General features: G+C 39.5%; 1 protein-coding gene across 10 annotated transcripts in view; it reads right to left on the reverse strand.

Moving 5' to 3' along the window:
* Positions 1-25,978, reverse strand: part of trol (terribly reduced optic lobes) — a 918,151-nt gene that overhangs the window by 253,832 nt on the left and 638,341 nt on the right. For all 10 annotated transcript variants that reach the window (XM_067149795.2, XM_067149796.2, XM_067149794.2 and 7 more), the window contains 4 exons: positions 22,721-22,875; positions 13,958-14,097; positions 8,503-8,570; positions 2,261-2,401 (listed from right to left, as the gene is read on the reverse strand). In XM_067149795.2, coding sequence (XP_067005896.2) covers positions 2,261-2,401; positions 8,503-8,570; positions 13,958-14,097; positions 22,721-22,875 — 504 coding nt within the window. The remainder of the gene's footprint in view (positions 1-2,260; positions 2,402-8,502; positions 8,571-13,957; positions 14,098-22,720; positions 22,876-25,978) is intronic.

Raw genomic sequence — 25,978 nt, forward strand, 5'->3', positions numbered from 1 at the left:
CTATAGACAGCACCAAAACCAAGAAAGCCGCAGGTCCGGACGGCATCTATAATGAATATGTAAAAGACACTGCACACCTGCTAGCCCCTATATGGACAAAATTATATAACAAATGTATAGAAACTGCTTCCATTCCCGACCAGTGGAGAAAGTCAATTGTAAAAGTTCTATATAAAGGCAAAGGAGACCCAAGAGATCCCAATAAGTATAGAGGCATAGCACTGGAAAATTGACCCTTCAAAATATTCACCAAAATTAAAACAGGATAAATGAGGAAATAAATGAGCATCTGCCAGAGAACCAATTTGGTTTTAGGAAGGGACGATCTACCCTAAACGCTATTGAACTCCTGTTAAACCAAATCTGGGATGCCTTAGAAGACAACGGAAAATATTACACCATCTTCATAGATTTTACTAAAGCTTTTGACCTAATAAACAGGAAGCTAGTGATAGACAAGCTTAAGGAGATGCTAGGCACGAACAACATATGGACCTATCTCATCACATCAATACTGCAATGGAACGAAGTACGAGTTTCGGATAACCTCACTCTATCAGATCCAATAGCTCAATCAAACGGGGTCCTACAGGGTGACCCACTGAGTCCTTTGCTGTTTATAATTGCAACCGCAGATATCCTAAGAATTATCCAAAAGGAGGGAGCATTTTCTTGCGATGATATTGTAATTGGCTCAAGAGACATAACAAAATTACAGGAAACTGTAAATGACGTCCAAAACTGGTGCTCCGAAAACAAGCTGTTCATAAACATCTCAAAAACAGACACCATGGTGTTCAGGAAAGGAGGGAGAGTACCCGCCTCAGCAGAGACCTTCATTCGGGATAAAAAATTAAAGATAGTATCAGACTTCAAATATTTAGGCATCACCCTGCAATCAAGCGCATATTGTTTCACAAAACTTGTCACAGAAAAGGCAACTCAAGCAATGATGGTAATGCATGAAATAAAAGACATTAAATCACTTAGTCTGGAGACAGCAATGTTGCTATTCAGAGTAAAAATTCTTCCAATAATGACTTATGGCATTGAAATTATCTGGACACATTTAACAACGAGGAACTTATCAACCTTGGAAAAGGTGAAAGCGAACTATATAAAGAAGGTGATAGGTGTATCAAAAACGACACAATCTAGACTTGTATATCTCCTGGCAAGGGAATCATTTCTCATAGAAGATCTCAGGACAAGTATGCCACTGCCGAACACCGGTGCATCAAAGAAACTGCTAGCAAATCTGACGGAGAAGAGAGAAGAAGTCCAACCAGACTTCTATGGCACAGGGGCAATGATAGATCGCTCGTGGACAAAAGCTAATTTTGAATTAAGACATGTCATTACAAGATTAGCAGTTCACGGTTTTCATCACCTACTCTGCAAATCAAAACACTTCCATGACCCAAGTATAGACTGTGAGTGCAAACTATGTGGAAAAATGTGTGAACAGTACCACATTGAATTCTGTACAAGAAGAACAATGTCTATAAGTGATTATGCAAATATGTAACCCATCAATGTAACCTATATGCTCTGTTATGGCTATTTGGCTGCATTAAATATATTATATTTTGTTAAGATGGCTGACAATGAAGTTTCTTCAACATCACAAGGTCCAGCTAAAAAAAAGGCACGCTTCGACAAAAGAAACACTGCCTTCGCCATTTTGCAGTGGCAAAGGCACTGTGATATTATTTCACAATCTTGGAGATAAGTTGGATGATGGGATGGAATTTTTTGACTCAGAAATCAAGTTGGAAAGTTTGGATGAAAATGAAACAATTGGGAACTTTGGAAGTAGTGCTGATGTTCCTTCATTGTCACATGAAGAAGAGCAACTCATTATTCTGGTGAAGAATCTTCACAAATCAGCAACTGCAACTGCAAGGAAGTGGCTTCCTACTCAACCCTCTGCAGTACCAAATAATTCAGTTTTTGGGTAACTGAAAATTCAAAGTGACAGCCCTACATACAAATTATTGGTGACTGTTTGAACATAACATAACAACGCACATCTGCAGAACCCATCATAAGTTATCATAAGAGAACACCCAACCAACTTAATATATCCTCTTACAACTAAAAATATTTGTAAGAAATAACAGCATAAAGATAAAATGATGTCTTATTAAGAAATATTTTGTGGGAAGTTTCTAAATTTTATTGTATTTCATTGCTCAACTGGATGGTAAAAATGGACCTGCTTTTCCCAATTTTCAGAAAAAAAGACATATTCATCTACCTGTTGGCGGTACCAGTTGGAGCTGGTGCACTGTTCAGTGATGCCCATACAGAAACATGGGATGCAGCCATTCTCGTTCTTGGGGTCTAGATGGAATGCATCTGGTTTACATTGATTGCATTGTGGACCAGTCACATGCTCCTGGAAAAGAAAGGAATGAATTTACATAAAAAGAAGTTGTGAAGTAATTTTAGTATTGTGTTATAAAAATGTAATTAAAAAACCACCACCAACAACAACATTACTCTTAATATTAATATTCATGCAGAGGTATACGTTTTTCAGCGACTCACCATCGGTTTGCACAGAGAGAGCATGAAACAATATTAAAATAGCTTGTACAGTTGTAATTGCAATGTACATAACTAACATTTCAAAAATGCATTATTGTGTATTTCAAAATTAGAACAATTAATGACAGGAATTTCAAATAGTGCATAAAGAGAGGAGGTATCAATACGACAATACTTCTTTCTTGCAGGGGTTCACAGCTTGCAAGATATGTATGGTAGACTTAATGCCTCAGCTGAATCTGATATTGCTTATGTCACAATTTTCCCATCAAGCCTTCTTCCTGATGTCACTAGGGGAAATCTTAGTATTGTTCATGATTCCAATTGTTAGATCTCCACGTCCTATCCTAGGAAGACTTTAATTTTCCACTTACAGCCATCCTTTCCTTTACCTGTTACTGCTCACTACCATTGTAATCAAAGTGGTTACAATATTATCTTTCATGCTGAATTAGCTCAGGTGTCATTCCTATTTCTGCCAGAAGGATTTAAATTCTGACATGATGGTTGAAATGAGATGAGTACAGTATTGTGAATAACCAAGAATGAATGATGGTTGAAATTACTAGACATTACAAAACACTAATCATAATCTTTTAGATCATCTAAGCATAGATCCCCTAAACCAGAAATCAATGAAGATATATCTTCAGGTGTAAAGTTTCTTATACCTCTACAAAGTGCTCTGCCTAGACAACATGATTTCTTATTAAACTGCAATCTTATGAAATCTATCATCTTTATGAAATCTTCCCATCTGAGAAAGGAGAGCAATATGAAAGGTAAAGTCTCCCAGCATTTTGTCTCACTTCACATGGCTACCGCTTTTTCCCACACCTGTGGGGTCACGGGTGCGAACTGTGTCGCACATGTGAATTTGGCCATTTTCCAGCCGGATGCCCTTCCTGATGCCAACCCTACATGGAGGGATGAAATCACTATTGCGTGTTTCTGTGGTGGTTGGTAGTGTGGTCTGTTGTCTGAATGTGATGAGAAGAGTGTTGGGACGGACACATACACCCAGTCCTTGAGCCAGAAGAATTAATCAGAAGCAATTAAAATCCTCAACCCAGCCGGGAATCAAACCCAGGACCCTCTGAATCGAAGGCCGGTACGCTGACCATTCAGCCATCGAGTTGGACCATAAACCAAAAAGAATATCAAGTTGTAAATCTTCACTGCTAATCAACGAATCAATCAAAATCAGAATCAACCTCTACAGCTGGAATCAATGAGAAATGGACAACTTTTAGAGACACATATCCAATTTAAATAATGAGTACATTTTTCACCTGCTAATTTTCTGAACTAACTTACAGAAAAGGACAATACATTTTTGGTCTTCTGTACATTTTGTTGATGAATGATACTAATTTTCTTATTCTGATGAGATACATGTGTATTTTCATTCAAATGCTTACATGTTCTTGCACCATATGATAGGATTGGCATTTATTTGTTTAGATATGGTAATTCAAATGTTTCATGCTTTGTTGTGCACTATGCATCATGACGATAACCCACAAGCAAAATCATGCATAAAATGAATTTACTAGCCTTCTCTTCAATACAAAGGTGTTCCAATATCATTTCACACAAGCAAAATCATGCATAAAATGAATTTACTAGCCTTCTCTTCAATACAAAGGTGTTCCAATATCATTTTATTATTTAGCAAATCACATGATGGAATCGTTATCATCTTCACACTGCTTCTCTCCCTGATCTCTACACTGCTCCTTGAGAATCTTTCACTATTGGAAGCAAAAACTACAAGGTCTTTCTGTCATGGCTAACTCATTACAGCTATTACTTTTACCTTCATTTCAAATGGGTTCATTTTAATGTAGACTTGATCTTTGCGGCTGCTGCTTCTTTGACAATCATCCAATTTGAGTATCGTGAAATTTGGATTATTTTTTAATCCTACTTGTAATGTTGTGTCGTGTTATTCCTTCAGGATAATTTCTTCAAATCCACCCTTCCTAATATAAAGTAAACCCCATAGCGCAACAGCCCCAAAGGGCCTTGGTCTACCAAGTGACCGCTGCTCAGCCTCACGGCCTGCCAATTACGAGATGTCATGTTGTTGGCACGACGAATCCTCACGGCCATTATTCTTGGCTCTCTAGACTGGAGCCGCCATCTCGCCATCAGATAGCTCCTCAATTGTAATCACATAGGTTGAGTAGACCTTGAACCAGCCCTCAGGTCCAGGTAAAAATCCCTGACATGGCCGGAAATAGAACCTGGGGCCTATGGTAAGAGGCATGCATGCTTCCCCTACGCCACAGGGCTGGCTATCCTTCCTAATAGAGTGACCAAATATCTCACAATCTGTTGTTTCACTATAGAATTCAGACAAATTTTGATCTGCAACCCATCATGTATCAACTGATTGGTTCTTATTTATTATGTCATTTGCTTTATGTCCCACTAACTACTTTTACAGTTTTTGGAGATGCTGAGGTGTCAGAATTTAGTTCCACAAGAGTTCTTTTACGTGCCAGTATATCTACCGACACGAGGCTGATGTATTTGAGCACCTTCAAATACCACCGGACTGAGCCAGGATCGAACCTGCCATGTTGGGGTCAGAAGGCCAGCATCTCAACCGTCTGAGCCACTCAGCCCGGCAGATTGGTTCTCTTAGCAGTCCATGGAATTCTCAGATGCCACTTCCAACAGAACATTTCAAAGGTATTCATATGCAAAAATTGATCTTTTTCAGATAAATAGGTAGGATATTTCATACAGGTCTTGTGTTTGGCTAGAAACATCTTGATAAACAGTGCACTGTTTGCTGGTGCAATGTCATGGTGAAGAATCTACAAGCCTTTCTACATTAATGATCTTATTCTTCTCACCAGTTATGGTATTTGATCAAATGAAAAAACAAAACAAGAGTCACTGACTGTTAAATATCTCTCTCTCTCTCTCTCGCTCTCTCTCTCTCTCTCCCCCTCTCACACACACACACACACACACACACGCACACACACACACACACATTTTTTGCTATGGGCTTTACGTCGCACCGACACAGATAGGTCTTTTGGCGACGATAGGATAGGAAAGGCCTAGGAGTTGGAAGGAAGCGGCCGTGGCCTTAATTAAGGTACAGCCCCAGCATTTGCCTGGTGTGAAAATGGGAAACCACGGAAAACCATTTTCAGGGCTGCCGATAGTGGGATTCGAATCTACTATCTCCCGGATGCAAGCTCACAGCCGCGCGCCTCTACGCGCACGGCCAACTCGCCCGGTCACACACACACACACACATATTTATTTATTTATTTATTTATTTGACTTGTTTTACATGGCGTGGCTCAGGCTATGAAGCCTGTTGTTATGCCAAACCATCTTATATATGCTACATTGTACAAACTACAGAGTATTAAGATTTCTAATTACATATAATTAATTATCAAATTAAACTTAAGTAATAGTTATAAAAGAGCCTCCGTGGCTCAGATGGCAGCGCGTCGACCTCTCACCGTTGGATACTGTGGTTCAAATCCCGGTCACTCCATGTGAGATTTGTGCTGGACAAAGCAGGACAGGTTTTTCTCCGGGTACTCTGGTTTTCCCTGTCATCTTTCATTCCAGCAACACTCTCCATTCTCATTTCATAGCATCTATCAGTCATTAATAAATCACTTTGGAAGTGGCGACCCCATCGTACTAATAGCCTATATCTGCTTCATTCATTACATCCCTGACCCGGTCAATGACAGGAAAACAGGTTGCAGGTTTTCGTTTTCAATAGTTATAACCTAAAGGTAAATATCTGAGAGTCACTATTAAAAAAACATTAAATACTAATTTCTTAAGTCTATGCACCATTTATAACATATTTTTTAAAATACATTTCTACTATGTATGTCTCTAATTACAGCTGGAAGGGAATTCCAAGAGCGTATAGTTGCAGGTATGAATGAGTTGCCATAACCGGGCGTGCGGTAAATTGGGAAGCTCAGCAGGGAAGAGGTTTCTGACCTTGTAGGTATACTGTTTGGAGATGACAAGTATTTAAGATCCATTCTCAAATAACTTGGTGTGTCTGTACGGAGAATGTTGTGAACAAGCGAAACAGAATGAAGGTTTCTTCTCTCCGCCAAATATAACCACGACAGCTGTTCAAGACAAGGTGATATATGACAATACCTGGGCATATTTAATACAAAACGGATGCATGTATTATAAGCCCGCTGAAGTTTAGCGTTAAATGTGGTGTTTAGGTTGTTGTATATTACGTCACCATAATCAAAGATGGGTAGAATTAAGCTTTGAACAAGTAACTTTCTCGTATTTAGTTGATGTCTTTCGGGTTTGTATGTATAGAAAGTTGAATGTCATCTGTGTAGAAATAGTATTTACACGTTTTTATATGTTCTGGTAGGTCATTTAAGTACAGTGGACACACACACACACACACACACACACACACACACACACACACACACACGCGCGCGCGCGCGCGGAGATTGAGGAGATTGTGGGTTCGAACCCCACTGTCGGTGGCCCTGAAGATAGTTTTCCATAGTTCCCCATTTTCACACCATAAAAATGGTGGGACTATACCTTGATTAATGCCACGGTCGCTTCCTTCCCACACCTAGACCTCGTGCATCTGTGTCACCATGAAACTTCTCACCGTTGGTGCGACATAAAAAGAAAAATCTGTCCGTCCAATTCGAAGTACACATTGCAGGTAGCAATCTCATTGCCTATGCTCCTCTGGGATGAAAAAGGAGACAATGTGGCACACAGTACACTTCAGTCAAAGGCTACTAATGCACTCTTCGTCAGACGAGTTTCACCCCATTTCCTATCACCAAGGTCACAGACAATTGGCAAGCATCTCATATTCTGTGAATTTTTTTGAAGGCTAAATTCATGATTCTCTAGTTCTAATCCTATTGTCTCTCTAGTTCAGTACTTCATAAAATTGTACTGCATTTCAATGTAACAGTATTAAAAATATAATAATAAACAACCCTACAGAATTAACTAAAATATTCTTCTTCCTGGCCTATTCCTACTTAACTGGGGTCAGCATTTTGTATGGATTCAGCCCATTTTTATGGCTGGATGCTTTTCCTGACACCAACCCTTTGTGGAGGGATGTATTCACTATTGCCTGTTTCTGTGGTGGCTTGTAGTGTGACATGTTGTGTGTAAATAAAGATATGTATTAAGACAAACACCCCAGCCACCGTGCTAGAGGAATAAACCAAATAAAGTTAAAATCCCCGACTTGGCTGAAAGTAAGACCTGGGGCTCTCTGAACTGAAGGCCAATATGCTGACCATTGAGCCCCAAGAAGCCAGACAAAAAATAAATACATTATTTACCTCTACAATGTTATAGAGAGCAGAGCATGATATCCTCTCATTGCATATGTGTGGAAAGAGTGGGGGAGGGGATGGATTCGCTATAAATAACAGTTTATAGTACAGCAGAAACTGGTTTATGTGTAATTCAGTGGGAGCAATTTGGAACTGCTGATATGTAGAACTCAGAATTACTTATAATTAAGTTTGTGTTGAAGATTTCTGTCTTCTCTTTGAGCTGGTTCAATTTTGCCATCCGATAACACACGTCCTGCATTGTGACATCAAGAATGAAATAATATCAACATGCACAACTCTATTTCATTTTCGAAAATATATTGCACATAAATTATGTTTGTGATAATTTGGTTATGAACAACTCAGACAAACTTTTGCAATACAATGCTGTTTTGCTGGGACTTGTAAAACATTAGCTTATTCATAACTCCATACAACTAGATTACATATAAGCCAGTTTCACCTCTAATTCTTTTATATGACCACACCAATGTTAAACTCATTTCATCACATTATTTCCAAGTCAAACATTTTTACTTGCTTCAGAAAGCTATATAATCTATAAGTATGTATAGAAAATATTAAGGCAACTCACCTTGCATCGACATCGACCAGTCTGATCAGGCAAGGGATCAACACTTCCAGCTGGATCACACTGAGAAGCTGAAACATTCATAAACACCACACAGTAGTTTAAGTTATTCTCTTCTAACTATGCATGTTTTGTAATGAAAAATATTTTCTCAACAAGTATAATGCTGATTACATGTAGAGTTTAGTCACTAAAAAAATAAGAAACATATTTCATACTTTTTTACTCATCATCATCATCATCATTATCATCATCATCATTTTCCCATTTCCAGCTGACACCGGGTGTGAGCAAATATGATTCCTCTCCACTTTTTTCTGTCGTTCCACCATCCTTCTTCCAACACAATGTTCCAATCCATATTTCGTTTTCTAATACTACTCTTCAGCGAGTCCATCCACCGCATTCTGGGTCTGCCTCGTCCTCTCTTTCCTGTCATCCATCCTTCCAGTGCTCATCTTGGTAGTCTTATTTCATTCATCCATTTGACATGTCCAAACCATTTCTTCAATCTGTTTTGCTCCAGTTTGTCCTTTTAGCTTCTGTACACTCAGTTCTTTCCATGTATCTTCATTTCTTACTCTGTCTCTCCTCGTTTTTTTTGTACCATACTTCTCAGGCATTTCATTTCAGCTGCTTCTACTCTGCTCTCATCCCTCTGAGTCATTGTTCAAGTTTCTGCTGCATATGTCATTATAGGAACATAATAAGCTTTATACATAACTTCTTTAGCCTTCATTGGTATATCCTTGTTCCATATTAGTCCTCTCACTTGTTGATAGAAAGCACTGCCCAGTTGTATTCTTCTGTTAATTTCCAAATCTATTCTTCCATCTTCAGACTTCCCAAGTATTTGAAGTGTTTTACTACTTCCAGTTTCTTATCTCCCACTTTGATAATTCCTTTTCCTTCTTTCTCGCCTCTACTCATCACCACTGTTTTACCCTTCTCCACATTTATCTTCAGTCCCCATTTTTCAATATTTTCAATATTTTTATCTAACTGTTCTTGTACCTCCACTTCATCCTTACCCCAAATCACCACATCATATGCAAACAACATCACCTTCATCTTCTTCCTACTGTAATCTTTCATTGTTGCCTTCATGATGTCATCCATCACCATTAAGAACAGTAAGGGTGACAACACACTTCCTTGTTTTAGTCCATTCTCAATTTTAAACCATTCTGATGACCCTACTGTAGTCTTCACACAGTACATTGCCTTTATCATGTTTCTCAATTCCTCTGCTTATTAGGCATTCCCAAACTTTTGTTCTAGGGATGTTATCATAAGCCGTTTCCTAATCAATAAAGGTCATTATCATATCCTTCCCATATTTCCAACTTTTTTCCATATTTTGTCTCAGGATGAAAATGGGTTCCACTGTTGACCTGCCTCCTCTAAATTGGCTTTATACCTTTACTCTAATTCTTTTTTCTAGTATTCTTTCCATTACTTCGGCATTATGTGAGATGATTGTGATTCCTCGGTAGTTACCACATACCTTCCTATTTCCTATCTTGAATATTGGTAATATTATTCCCTTTTTCCAGTCTTCAGGAACTTTCTCTCTCCACACACATCTGAGAAGTCTGTATGTCCATTGCAGTCCCACTGGTCCTGCTGCTTTGATCATTTCAACTGACACTTCATCTATTCCCACAGCTTTTCCCATCTTCATTTTCCTAACTACTCCTTCCACTACAGCCATAGTAATGTCTGAATCTTCTTTTATTTTTTCTTCCTCAATTTTGTTTGCTTGCATAACTTCTCCACTTATCTGATGTCTCACCTTTAGTAGTTCACTGAAATATTCTTTCCATCTGTCTGTCATCTCTTCTGGTTTTGTCAACATTTCTCCTTCTTAGTTTTTTACGAATCCAGTGTTCACCTTCTCATTCCTTCTATTTTTTTACAACTCCAAGTAATAATTTTTTCCCACAATTTAAATCCTCCCTGATTTCCTGGGTGAATTCTTCCCAGCTTTTCTTCTTTTCCTCTGCAATTACTTTCTTGCAATCTCTTTTTGCTTCTATATATTTTGTTTTACTTTCTCGGTCTTTTTTGCTTTCCATTCCTTCCCAGTTTTCTTCTTCTCTTTTACCTTTTCTTACACTCTACCATTCCACCATTTTGTCGTCTTTTCCCTTATTCTTCCTGATGTTCTTCCACATGTTTTCTCTGCACTACTTACAAATGCCTTCTTAACATTTTTCCATTCTTGTTGCACATCACTGATATCTGTCCTTAGTATCAGTACTCTCAAATCTATCTTAAACTCTTCTCTAACCTCCTTTTCCTTTAATCTCCATACCTTAATCTTTCTTTCTCTTTTATCTGGCAGTTTAATAACTTTTCCCTTTCTTAATTTTGCTACCACTGCCCTATGATCACCCCCAAAGGCTTCTTCTGGGATGGCTGTAACATCCATTAGTTCTTTCCGATGTCCTTTTTCCACTAGTATAGTCTATCAGAGTTTTCGTTCTTCTATCTCCCCATCTATACCTCATTATCATCTTACTATTTTTCTTCCTGAACCACGTATTCCATATAATTAATTGGTTCCAGTGACAGAAGTCCATTAAAACATCCCCTTCCGGGGTCTTACTTCCATATCCATATGATCCCAAAATCTCCTCTCTTCCTTGTCTGTCTCTTCCCACTTGAGCATTTAGGTCTCCCATTATTATTATTATTATTATTATTATTATTATTATTATTATTATTATTATTATTTCATTATCCTCTATATATTTTTCCACATCCTCAAGGAATTCTTCTAAGGACTCTTCTTTATTCCCCGTTTGAAACAGATCTTTTGTCCCCGTCTCGAATTGTATTTTTCCCATCTCTAATAAAGAATATGACAGAACAACTTTAAGTTTATGTTTTCAGAGTAAATTCTTATGTGAAATGACTATTTTGCAATGAAACTTTGAAACTCATAGAAAAACTGTTTCCCAAAGTATCGTATACTCGTATGTACGTAGGTGGTTTGAAAAGTTCTCGGAATGTACTAGAATTAAGTATCTTACCTCGGTGGAACTGCTTTTATTTTTCAACATAGTCTCCCTGTAGACTAATGCATTTGGTCCAGCGATGTTCCAATGCCTTGATCCCACCTCGAAAATGAGATTCCTCCAGGCCTGCAAAACACCTCTCCAATTCGGCTGTCAGTTCTTCCCTTGTAGAAAATCTCCGTCCACCGAGGAAAATTTTCAGCTTGGGGAATAGATGGAAGTCTGATGGTGCCAAATCAGGTGAATAAGGTGGATGTGGCAACAATTCGTACCTCAGTTCATGAAGTTTTGCCATGGCAATAACACCTGTGTGTGGTGGAGCGTTGTCCTGATGAAAGATGACCTTTTTCCTTGCCAAACCAGGCCTTGTTTCACGTATCTTTTCCTGTAGTTGGTCTAGGAGGTTTGCATAGTATTGCCCCGTAATTGTTTGGCCAGTAGGAAGATAATCAAGACAATCTATCAGCAGAATGCCTTTTGCATCCCAGAAAACTGAGGCCATGACCTTTCCGGCCGAACGCACTGCCTTTGCTTTCTTTGGTGGTGGTGAATCAGCATGTTTCCACTGCTTTGACTGCTGTTTTGTCTCTGGGGTATAGTAGTGGACCCAAGTTTCATCTGTAGTCACAAACCAGTGCAAAAAAATCTTGTTGGTTGCACTGAAAACGGGCCAGACTTTGTTCGGACATTTCCAATCTGGTGCGTTTATTGTCCAATGTCAAGGCACCCATCTTGTGGATATTTTTTTCATACCCAATTCTTCAGTTAAAATATAATACACCCGTTCAGAAGACATCCCTATAGCTTCAGCAATCTCCCGTACTTTCAGTTGACGATCTTCCATGACCATTTTATGCACTTTTGCGATAAATTCTGGGATCGTAACACTTTTTGGCCGTCCACTACGCGGATCATCATCCAAGCCTCCCGACCAAATTTAAACTCACTGGTCCACTTGGCAACAGTTTAAAATGACGGAGCAGAGTCCCCCAGTGTGTTCTGAAAGTCGACATGAATTTCCTTTGCTTTCATACCTTTCTTTACAAAGTATTTAATCACTGCTCGAATCTCAGTTTTTTCCATTGTCACAAATCACTACGCGGGAACAACAACAAAGAGTCGTCACTACCACACTCCTGCAGCTAGAGCACTGACGCGTCATGTGTTCACTCACAAAGGATGTGTGATTATTGCGTGGGAACCTCGTTGCTCTAGCACTGACATCTAGCGGTGATTCAAAGAACTTTTCAAACCGTCCTACGTATGGTATAGGAAGGTGTGGTTACATGTTGAAGAAATGGGGTTTCCGTTCATCTGCTGACTGCGACTGCGGAGCAGAGGAGCAGACAATGGAACACATTGTTAAGGTGTGCGCACTTCGACAATTTAACGGTGACCTGAGGCTTCTACACCAAGTGACTCAGAGTGCTCTGGACTGGTTGTCAAATTTGGACATTTCCATCTGATATTAGATATTTTGTGTACTTGTAAATCCATACGATATACATAGCAGTACAAGTCAGGAGCTGCTTGTTTACAATTGCTGATACTGTTTTATGGAATTTTCAAAGGAAGCAATGCAATCTAAATATTTATTGGCAATATCTACAGTATTACTTAATTTTCAATTCTCAGATGATGATAAGCACACAAAAATACATCAAAATTCAGCCAATTTTTTGAACAAATAGTAACAAAAGATAAAGCTACAGAAGATTTTCCATGACTATGTAGTGAAGAAACAACTCAGGTTCTGAACTGTGAAAACAAGTGCTGTGTGTCTAGTTGCTTTTCTAATTGTTTAACGACGCATTAACACATCAAAATGTTTTCAGCAACGGAGAGATGAGAAAAAGCTAGGACTGGGAAGGTAGGAAGCATGGCCTTAATTAAGGTACAGTTTGGTGTGAAAATGGGAAATCACACCAAACCATCTTCAGGGCTATCAACAATGGGCTTCGAACCCAGTATCTCCGGAATGCAAGCTCACAGCTGTGCATCCCTAACTGTGTGACCAACTCAGTCGGTAAGGAGAGGGTGAAACCCAGTGTTGACACATAGCCTACTCCTGTCAAATAGCACCAAGGGGTCTGCTCAAGGCTTTAAGTCTCCATCCAACAGACGAATCACCATCAACAGCTTCATATGCCCTCACTCCACTCCATGTGAGTGCTACGGAGAGGTTTGGAATTCAATCCAGGCTTTTGGCATGCATTCTAGTGATTAGAAATTGTATACTACCACCTCCCCTACCCTGTTGGGCAACATTTGATGATAATTTTTTTCGACAAACAGGACTCAAACCAGCTAATCACAGTGTCGTACCATAGATTTGGCATTTTAATGATCATAGTCACCAAGTGTTCTTATTTATACCAAAGTATATAAAAATTAATTAAAAAAATTAAAAGGCTTATATACTACAATCTATTTACCTGGCCGACAAGAATCGCCTGGAATGATGGGGTTGCCTTCATATCCTATATCACAACGCTCACATCGACGGCCAACATAACCAGTTGGACAGTTGCAAGTTACTTCTCCATCAGTATCCAATTGACATGTTCGGCCGAATCTGAAAAGAATTAAACCAGCAATTACATACATACATACATACATACATACATTATCATTATAGACTGTTATGCCTTTCAGTGTTCAGTCTGCAAGCCTCTGAGAATTTACTAAACGTTGCCACAATCCTCGATTTGCAACTAGTGTTGTGGCCTCATTTAGTTCTATACCTTTTATCTTTAAATCGTTAGAAACCGAGTCTAACCATCGTCGTCTTGGTCTCCCTCTACTTCTCTTACCCTCCATATGTATGTGTATGTTTAGTCCTCAGCCCGAAGGCTGGTTGGATCCTCAACAGCTCTGCCATCAGCTGTCATAGATGGCCTAGGCATCACTGAAGAGGCGTACTAGGGAAATGAGGAGTGAGGTAGTTTCCCGTTGCTTTCCTCACCGAGCCAGAAGTTGCTATTACATATCAGTCCGCCAAGCCCACTGAAATGCATGCACCAACCGACCCTATGAGCAATATTTTCACACCATTCATAGCAGGGACTGGCTGCAGAAGGAATGGCATTACTAGCATCACTCATACCTCAGTCACTTTCATTTTGTCAAAGCCAAGGATAAAGCTAAGACAGATCAATGAAAGTAACAAAATTACTCTAGCCCATACCAGAAGACATAGTGCACTGTAAACACTAGGTCCCGCCAGCAAAGGACCCTCCATAACAGAGTCCATTATTCTCCTAGGTAACCTATCCTCCTCCATTAACCTCACATGACTCCACCACCGAAGCCGGTTTATGCGTACAGCTTCATCCATCGAGTTCATTCCTAAATTAGCCTTTATCTCCTCATTCCGAGTACCCTCCTGCCATTGTTCCCACCTGTTTGTACTAGCAATCATTCTTGCTACTTTCATGTCTGTTACTTCTAACTTATGAATAAGATATCCTGAGTCCACCCAGCTTTCGCTCCCGTAAAGCAAAGTTGGTCTGAAAACAGATTGATGTAAAGATACTTTCGTCTGGGAGCTGACTTCCTTCTTACAGAATACTGCTGATCGCAACTGCGAGCTCACTGCATTAGCTTTACTACACCTTGATTCAATCTCACTTACTATATTACCTCCTGGGAGAACACACAACCTAAATACTTGAAATGATCGACCTGTTCTAGCTTTGTATCACCAATCTGACATTCAAATCTGTTGAAATTCTTACCTACTGACATCAATTTAGTCTTCGAGAGGCTAATTTTCATACCATACTCATTGCATCTATTTTCAAGTTTCAAGATATTAGACTGCAGGCTTTCGGCACAGTCTGCCATTAAGACCAAGTCGTCAGCATAGGCCAAACTGCTTACTACATTTCCACCTAACTGAATCCCTCCCTGCCATTTTATACCCTTCAGCAGGTGATCCATGTAAACTACGAACAGCAAAGATGAAAGATTACAGCCTTGTCTAACTCCTGTAAGTACCCTGAACCAAGAACTCATTCTACCATCAATTCTCACTGAAGCCCAATTGTCAAGATAAATGCCTTTGATAGATTTTAATAATCTACCTTTAATTCCATAGTCCCCCAGTATGGTGAACATCTTTTCCCTCGGTACCCTGTCATATGCTTTCTCTAGATCTACGAAACATAAACACAACTGCCTATTCCTCTCGTAGCATTTTTCAATTACCTGGCGCATACTGAAAATCTGATCCTGACAGCCTCTCTGTGGTCTGAAACCACACTGGTTTTCATCCAACTTCCTCTCAACGACTGATCGCACCCTCCCTTCCAAGGTGCCAGTGAATACTTTGCCTGATATACTAATCAATGAGATACCTCGATAGTTGTTGCAATCCTTCCTGTTCCCTTGCTTATAGGTCGCTGCAATTACTGCTTTTGTCCAATCTGAAGGTACCTTACCGACACTCCACACTAATTTTACTACTCTATGGAGCCATTTCATCCCTGCCTTCCCACTATACTTCACCATTTCAGGTCTAATTTCATCTATTCCTGCTGCCTTATGACAATGGAGTTTATTTACTATCCTTTCCACTTCCTCAAGTATAATTTCACCAACATCATTTTCCTCCTCCCCATGAGCTTGGCTGTTTGCAACACCACCATGATGATTTCCTTTTACATTGAGAAGATGTTCAAAATATTCCCTCCACCTCTCCAGTGATTCCCTGGGACCTATTATGAGTTCACCTGAATTACTCAAAACACTGTTCATTTCCTTTTTCCCTCCCTTCCTAAGATTCTTTATTACTGTCCAGAAAGGTTTCACTGCTGCTTGACCTAGCCTTTCCAGGTTATTACCAAAATCTTCCCATGACTTCTTTTTGGACTCAACAACTATTTGTTTCGCTCTGTTTCTTTCATCTACGTACAAATCCCTGTCTGTCTCGGCCCTTGTTTGGAACCATTTCTGATAAGCCTTCTTTTTACGTTTACAGGCTGTTCTCACTTCATCATTCCACCAAGATGTTCGCCTTTTCCCATCTTTACACACAGTTGTTCCTAGGCATTCCCTTGCTGTTTCTACTACAGCATCCCTGTATGCCACCCATTCACTTTCTATATCCTGAACCTGCTTACTGTCTACTGTTCGAAACTTCTCACTAATCATATCCATGTAGGAAGTGTGTTCAAAAAAAGACCGAACTTTGTAAATTGCGCGCAAACCGCAACATTGAGCGAGTTGTGACTAGCGGCAACTTCTGACAACAGACCGCTGCTTTCCGCATTCCATTGCCTGCATTATCAGTTGAGTTAGAGCCTCTGAAGTGATTGCGTGTGTCACATGTTCGTCGAATTCTATAATGAAATAGCTTGAGGAACAACGCGTGTGCGTGAAGTTCTGCTTCAAAGTTGGGAAAACGTTTGTGGAAACATTTGAAATGTTGAAGCTAGCATACGGGGAGGAACGCATGAGTCGTACACAATGCTAAAAGTGGTTTAAACGTTTCAAAGACGGTAGAACGTCTGTCACTGAAGACCCTAGGCCTGGGCGACCTTCCACATCAACAGACGACCGCCATGTCGAGAGAGTTCGTGAAGTGATTCGTGGAAATCGTCGTTTGACAGTCCGAGAGGTTGCTGATCAGGTGTGCATCAGCGTAGGATCATGTCATGCAATTTTAACCGAAAAACTTCAGATGCGGCGCGTCAGTGCTAAATTTGTCCCTCGTTTGCTGACTGACAATCAAAAAGAGAACCGAGTCAGCATCAGTCAGGAAATGCTTGCTAACGCAGATGCTGATGACAACTTCCTGAAGAACATCATCACTGGAGATGAGACGTGGGTGTATGGTTACGATGTTGAAACCAAAAGGCAATCATCACAGTGGGTGGGGAAAGGTTCTCCTCGACCGAAAAAAGCACGAATGAGTCGTTCAAACATCAAGGTGATGCTGATTGTGTTTTTTGATTGGAAAGGCATTGTCCATCACGAGTTTGTACCCTGAGGCCAGACAGTGAACAAAGAACTGTACCAGAATGTTTTAACGCATTTGAGAGATGCTGTGCGCAGGAAGAGGCCTGAACTGTGGGAAACAAATCCTGGATGTTGCACCATGACAATGCGCCAGCACATCCCTCTCTCTTGGTCCGCAGTTATCTGGCAAAACACCAAATTCCTGTTGTGCCCCATCTGCCCTATTCTCCTGACTTGGCTCCAGCAGACTTTTTCTTATTCCCCAAATTGAAAACCACCTTGAAAGGACATTGTTTCCAAGACATTGAAGAGATCAAGGAGAATGCGACGAGGCAACTTCGCGCCATCAAAGAAAGTGCATTCCAGGAAGCATTCCAAAAGTGGAAGAAACGTTGGCAACATGCTGTTAATAGTGCAGGGGACTATTTTGAAGGGGACAGTCTGTGAAATGATGTAAGCTACATAATAAAGTTTTTCTAGCCACAGTTCGGTTTTTTTTTGAACACACCTCATACTTCTGTCTAATTTCCTCGTCCTGGAGATTTTCTACCCTTATTCGTTTGCAGACAGATTTCACTTTCTCTACCCTAGGCCTAGAGATACTTAGTTCACTACAGATCAGATAGTGGTCTGTATCATCGAAAAATCTGCAAAAAACTCGTACATTCCTAACAGATTTCCTGAATTCAAAGTCTGTTAAGATATAGTTTATTATGGATCTGGTACCCCTAGCCTCCCATGTGTAGCAGTGAATAGCCTTATGCTTGAAGAATGTATTCGTAACAGCTAAACCCATACTAGCACAGAAGTCCAGCAAACGCTTCCCATTCCCATTAGCTTCCATATCTTCCCCACATTTACCAATCACCCTTTTGTATCCTTCAGTTCTATTCCCAACTCTCGCATTGAAATCGCCCATTAGCACTATTCTATCTTTGCTGTTGACCCTGACCACGATGTCACTCAATGCTTCATAAAACTTGTCAACATCATCCTCATCTGCACCCTCACATGGTAAATACACGGACACAATTCTTGTCCTAATTCCTCCCACTGACAAATCTACCCACATCATTCTCTCATTTACGTGCCTAACAGAAACTATGTTGCGTGCAATGGTATTCCTGATAAAGAGCCCTACCCCCAGACTTTGCCTTCCTCATTACCTCCCCTTACCCGAATATCACTTACTCCTAGCACATCCAAATGCATCCTCTTTGCTGACTCAGCCAGTTCTACCTTCTTTCTTCCATAAGCCCCATTAATATTGATAGCTCCCCATCGAATTCCATTTCGTTCACCAAGTTGTTTCCAAGGAGTCCCTCGCCTGTCAAATGGGAGTGGGACTCCATTACTCCGATAGGTCTGAGGCTTGCTTAAAGTGTTCTGAGCTCGGTAAATTCATGAAGCAGGATGCTGCCCTACTTGCACATAGTCCAAGTGAGGATCTCTCCTCTAACGGGTTATGGACCCCCGGTGAATTGTATAGTCCTAGCCACCTGAGCACAAGGAAGGCCACGACTCAGAATATGTCCGAGATGCCCACTCCCTTTCCATAGCAACTGGTATCCCGACTCTCAGGACCACTTACTAGGCCACTCAGCCGTTGCCCATGGTTCACGAACTAGGACGTGACTACAGTAACCCACAAACATGAACCATCCAAACATGAACCATCGGACAAAATGATTCATTACTATGGCATAGAAAATAATTAAATTGCTGCTATATGGTTTATGTTTCTTATTAGCTTGTTATATATACAGAGACATATGGACACAAAAAGGAACAAATAAAAGTATAAACACAATGAATGATGATTTCCGAGAATTCCCTCAACAATATCAGTTGAATGCAATGCTAAGATGATCCCTTATGCAAGTTTACCGCCGATCGCTTTGCTCTATCACAATAACATCATGATCCACAGGTATTTCGTAGCCGTCCTGTCATGAGATAATTTTTTTGAGAAACGTTTGATTGAGGATTTAGAGTCTTGCTTTACTGACAGGACAAGATGAATTTCTGAGTGCTACAAAAGCAAAATCAATAAAGTGAATTTAGAATGGAGTGTGTGTTGATTGTTTGGGGTTAAGTAATTTAACCACTGTATCACCAAGGACTGAGCGAGCGACTAACTCAGTAATCATAGATCCAAAGAGCTACTGTACTTAGCAACAGAGCCGGAAGACAGAGCACTGGACGCAAGAAACCAGTAGCTCCTGGTATGACTGAATACAATCATATTCTGAACACACAATACTCTTGTTTCCTAAGGTTCGAATGGGCTCATATTTATATATCCTGTACATAAATACACATACATACTGAAAATAAAATACTTAATTTCAGTTATTTTTATAGGCTACTAGCTGATGTACCTGTGCTTTGCTACGGAATTCTCAGAAAGACTGTGGTTTTTCCAACTGAAGTCAACATAGATCATTACAATGACACCAGTAGGCATATACTGTAGCCTTTAAAAGCAATGTTATCATAAAAAATACGTGATCAAATGAAAAACCGCACATTTTCTCACTTTTAACGAACAATACTATGCTGCCAATCTAAAAGTCCAAAGTTTCAGTGCTGGAATGACCAGGCCGCAGACAGCCGCAAACACTCCTCTGTGATTATTCCGTTAAATGTGCACACTGCTCATTCTAATCAGTGCCTTAGAGTAAGATTGAATAGCTGGAATGCTATGATGAACCAGTGTACCAGTAGTATCAGAAAATGTACAAACAGAGGAAAGGAATGGCATACTAAAGAAGAGAGAGATCTAAATTCCAAGCTACTTTCCGCCAATATTCAGGCAGGCTGTCATACTCGGTATGCAGCAGTAATCCCGTCTACTGGAGATGAGTGGCAGCAGAAGACACAAAGCACATCACAACAAACAATGGTCAATATAATGTTATTGTTGATCAATTTTACGAGCTTTCTATATTGTAGGCCTTCACATTTAGTTTTCTTCCGACTCTGTGATATTAGCGCATCTTATAGAATTATTTATAATGTAGACTGTAATTCCTTATTCCCCAACTTTACATTCTGATTTTCATTAAAATTGTTTACCCATTTTCTCACGACTCGATGCTGATAATGTTCTTAGCAACAAAAATCGAAATTCATGAATATCTCTGTTATCATAGCCAGTACGGTAAAAATGTATAAGACATAAATGATCAGAAATTTAATACTATATTACTTTTTTTTTTTTTTTTTTTTTTTTGTTATTTGCTTTACGTCGCACCGACACAGACAGATCTTATGGCGACAATGAGGCAGGAAGGGGCTAGGAGTGGGAAGGAAGTGGACGTGGCCTTAATTAAGGTACAGCCCCAGCATTTGCCTGGTGTGAAAATGGGAAACCACGGAAAACCATCTTCAGGGCTGCCGACAGTAGGGTTTGAACCCATGATTTCCCGAATACTGGATACTGGCCGCACTTAACTATATAACTTCAGTTATGTAGTATTTATCGATAGGACCACTAATAACAAATATTTGAGAATTAAATTTTAGGCCTTCCCCTAAACTACCATTTCACTCACCATGAATAAAATTATTTATGGCCCTAGACTGTAGCAACTTAATCCCCAACTTTACATACTGATTTTTATTAAATTCTCGTCAGCCGTTTTCTCGTGGTGCACGTACATTCATACAGACGGACAGAAATTATGGAAAATTAAAAAGTGCATTTCCTTCAATCAATCAATCAATCAATCAATCAATCAATCAATCAATCAATCAATCAATCAATCAATCAATCAATCAATCAATCAATCAATCAATCCTGATCTGCATTTAGGGCAGTCACCCAGGTGGCAGATTCCCTATCTGTTGCTTTCCTAGCCTTTTCCGAAATGATTTCAAAGAAATTGGAAATTTATTGAACATCTCCCTTGGTAAGTTATTCCAATCCCTAACTCCCCTTCCTATAAATGAATATTTGCCCCAGTTTGTCCTCTTGAATTCCAACTTTATCTTCATATCGTGATCTTTCCTACTTTCATAAACGCCATTCAAACCTATTCGTCTACTAATGTCATTCCACGCCATCTCTCCGCTGACAGCTCGGAACATACCACTTAGTCGAGCAGCTCTTCTTCTTTCTCTCAATTCTTCCCAACCCAAACATTGCAACATTTTTGTAACGCTACTCTTTTGTCGGAAATCGCCCAGAACAAATCGAGCTGCTTTTCTTTGGATTTTTTCCAGTTCTTGAATCAGGTAATCCTGGTGAGGGTCCCATACACTGGAACCATACTCTAGTTGGGGTCTTACCAGAGACTTATATGCACTCTCCTTTACATCCTTACTACAACCCCTAAACACCCTCATAACCATGTGTAGAGATCGGTACCCTTTATTTACAATCCCATTTATGTGATTACCGCAGTGAAGATCTTTCCTTATATTAACACCTAGATACTTACAATGATCCCCAAAAGGAACTTTCACCCCATCAACGCAGTAATTAAAACTGAGAGGACTTTTCCTATTTGTGAAACTCACAACCTGACTTTTAGCCCCGTTTATCAACATACCATTGCCTGCTGTCCATCTCATCCTTGTTACTACACACATGACTGATACAGAAATACCATTCTTTTTAAATTCTGAGCAATGTACAGACAAAACTCTTATTATATAATATATACAGATTTAGCTCATGATTCCAATGAACAATCTGGTTAAAAATATTAGGAAATTTAAACAAGCAACAGCTATCACAACAATTTTATCATTTTAATGATATCATACTCATTTTATCGCACCTACATCTAAGTTACTTTCTTTTATATAAATTCATTACAATAGTGCACTGAAACAGCTTTGGTAATTTATTTTACCACAGACTGCATAATCAACAGGACATAAATGTATTATTTTTGATGAAGCTAACAGCTGATATATTAGGAGACTGCAGCCCAAACAGTTTAAATGCAAAAATAAAACCATATGTTACTGCGCTGGAAGTTTTGGTCTCTGTATAGGTTGTGGACACCCATGTATTTGATTTGATTTATATTTGTATACTTTTATATAACTAATGTTAATAATTTTTGTAGTTATTCACTGAATAGGCAAAAATCGAGCTTGAGAGTCTTTCCTGAAGCTCTAGTTATATCACTGCAGATAATACTGAATACCAATATCCAGTACTTGACTTCAATATTTTATCATGCAGATTCGAAATTAAAACTAGAGAAATCATTTTAACTTACTGATTGGATGGACTAGTAAGTGGACACGGGCAATTCTGGCAAGGGATATTGCGGCTTGGATCTCCATATTGACCAGGTGGACAGGGTACTGTTTCTTTTGTACAGTGGCCAAGCCAAGGACCTGATTGGTGTCTGTGGTAGCCTGGTGCACATTGCTGTAATGAAACACAAAATGGGTCATGGAATTTCCTTTTTCAGTACCTTCCTGCACTTTGAGAAGGTTGAAAACTCTAAATATAAACTCTACAGAAGAGGAGATTATTATTATTATTATTATTATTATTATTATTATTATTATTATTATTATTATTGAACCAACAATGGAATACAGCCAGTATAGATAAAGAGAAATTTCTCGATACACTACATAGAGAAATGGAGGACATATCAAGAAAATGCTCTGGTTATACAGGAAATGAAATGGCTAACATACGTGTCGATCTCACCATGCGGCTCCTTCAACAAGCTTGTGATGCATCTGTGACTAGAAGGAAACCACAAAACTGTAAACGTCCAGAGTACTGGTGGACTGAAGAAATTGCGGAGCTGAGGAAACATTGTCTATGACTGAGGCGCAGAGCACAGAGAGCTAGAGGTAGCCAGGAAGATGTCTCACTCATGACAGAATATAAATCAGCAAGGAAAGAACTCCAAAATACAATCAAGAGAAGTAAAACTGACAGATGATGGACAGTGCTAAGGAGGTAGATGACGACCCATGGGGACTGGGCTATGAGGTCGTCTTGAAGAAACTTGGGGCGCTATCAAATCCAACCATGGATCCGCAAACCATGAAAGAAATAGTGGATAATTTGTTCCCTGATCATCCAGAGAGGATTGCTGATGAAGATGTAAGGCAACCAATCGACATACCGCTTTTCACCACAGAAGAACTACAAAGACCCATTAGTTCTCTCAGAAATAAGAAAGCCCCAGGGCCAGACGGTATACCAACTGAAGTACTGAAGATAACGGCAGAATTCTGTCCACAGTTGCTGCTGGAAATGTACAATTGCCTCATGGCACGTATTTTTAGCAACTGATAGAAAAAGGCACGATTAGTTTTGATCAGCAAAGGGAAGTCCGGGGGGGGGGGTGGGGGGTGTATATAGACCTCTTTGTATGCTTGATATTGCAGGAAAAGGTTTAGAGAGGCTCCTACAGCCCAGAATACTCTCAGCAGTTCAGCAAGCTGGGGACTTGTCACCTCGTCAGCATGGCTTTCGCAGAAGACATTCAACAGTTGATGCAGTGCTAGAAGTAGTAACACTGTCAAAAGAGCACAAACGGGCAATCATTATTCTCGTAAAGTGGCGCTTCTTGTGACCCTGGATGTGAAGAATGCTTTTAACTCAGCAAGATGGACGGACATGTTGGAAGCACTCCAAGAAACATTCAAGCTTCCAGAGTATCTCATGAGAATATTGAAAGAGTATTTGAAGGATCGCTTACTGCTGTATAATACAGAGGGTGGGCAAAAGACTAAACGGATTACAGCCGGTGCAGCACAAGGATCCATTCTTGGCCCAGACCTCTGGAATATTACTTATGATGGCTTACTGCGACTAGAGATGCCTGAAGATACAACACTTATAGGTTATGCTGATGATGTGGCTGTCTTGATAGTGACCCATGATCTGGAATTGGTGCAACTTAAACTGAATTAAGTGATGCAATGGGTAAAGAGATGGATGAACAACCACAGACTAACACTTGCTGATCATAAAATGGAAACTGTTCTTTAGACAAGAAAAAGAATTGAGATCACTGTGTCATTTCAAGTTGGAGAGATATCCATTGAAACAACTAAGAGTGTGAAATACTTAGGCATTACGCTTGATACCAAACTCACATTCTGGCATCATATCTGGAGGGTGACAGAAAGGGCAGCAAAATACATGCCCAAACTTAGTAGACTAATGGGCAATATCAAAGGCCCGAGATCTAGCGAACGACGACTTCTGATGTCAGCAGTCCAATCAGTACTTCTGTATGGCTCCAAGGTATGGGCTGAATCACTGAAGATAGAAAGTATAGGAGAATGATGGCTGCGGTACAACGAAGAGCAGCATTGCGAATAGCATGTGCATATCGTACGGTATCCGAACCTGCAATCCTCATCATAGCTGGAGTAGCACCTATTGATTTAATTGCTTTTGAACAACAGGAAATCTGGCATATTCAAGGAGAACTCGGACAGAAATGCGCAAAGAAGTTAGCCCATAGCCGCCGAATGGAGCGCTGGAAACAGAGATGAGAAAGTGATCCTTGAGGGAAATGGGCAAGTTGAATAATACCATGTCTAAATGATTGGATTGAACGGAGTCACAGTGAGGTAAATTACTATATTACTCAGCTTCTAACAGGGCACGGATACTTCTGTAAATTTTTGCACAAATTGAACATAGCCAGCAGTCCAAAATGCATTTACTGTCATGATATAGATGACGTCTTACATACTTTCTTCGTGTGTGATCACTGGTTGACAGAAAGAAGTATTGTGGAAGCCGAATTGAAAGTATTGACGCTAGATAACATTGTGCTTGTGATGCTGAGAAATCTGGAATCTTAGGATAGGGTGAAAGAATATGTGAAAAGTATCCTGCGCCAGAAGAAGAGGGATCTGGATGCTTTTGAATATCAGTGAAAGATGAATGAAAGAAGAAGTAGTCTGAATGACTAAAAGCACGATACTACCCTGAAGTAATGCGAGAGCGGTTCCGGGGTAGAAACAAACATCGTGGGAAAATGGGTGTGGTTTTTAGTGGGTAAGATTCCCACACACTCGTGGAGTGCAGACCCTTCACAAGTGTCTCATGTAAGATTTTCCACAATCCCTAATAAAAAAAAGTTCTTCTTCTTCTTCTTCTTCTTCTTCTTCTTCTTCTTCTTCTTCTTATTATTATTATTATTATTATTATTATTATTATTATTATTATTATTATTATTATTATTATTATTATTATTATTATTATTATTATTATTATTGCTATATACTGCATTTATTTCACTCAAGTAATAAATAAATATATTCTAAAATAAATAAATAAATATAATTATATTTGTTTTAGTAATAGGTAACGAAGTGGCTTTAATCCAGATAAGTATATTTATTTATTTTAATACAACGAGCCAAGGAAATCTTTGTTTATTAAATTTTTTATTTTATTTTGTTTAATCTGGCTGGAAAAGCAAAAAGTCATTATTGAATGAAAGATTATGTGTGGTAGCCCTGAATTCATAGGAAATTCATATCTG

This window comes from Anabrus simplex, chromosome 6 (assembly GCF_040414725.1).
Source record: "Anabrus simplex isolate iqAnaSimp1 chromosome 6, ASM4041472v1, whole genome shotgun sequence".
NCBI classification, from domain to species: Eukaryota; Metazoa; Arthropoda; class Insecta; order Orthoptera; family Tettigoniidae; genus Anabrus; species Anabrus simplex.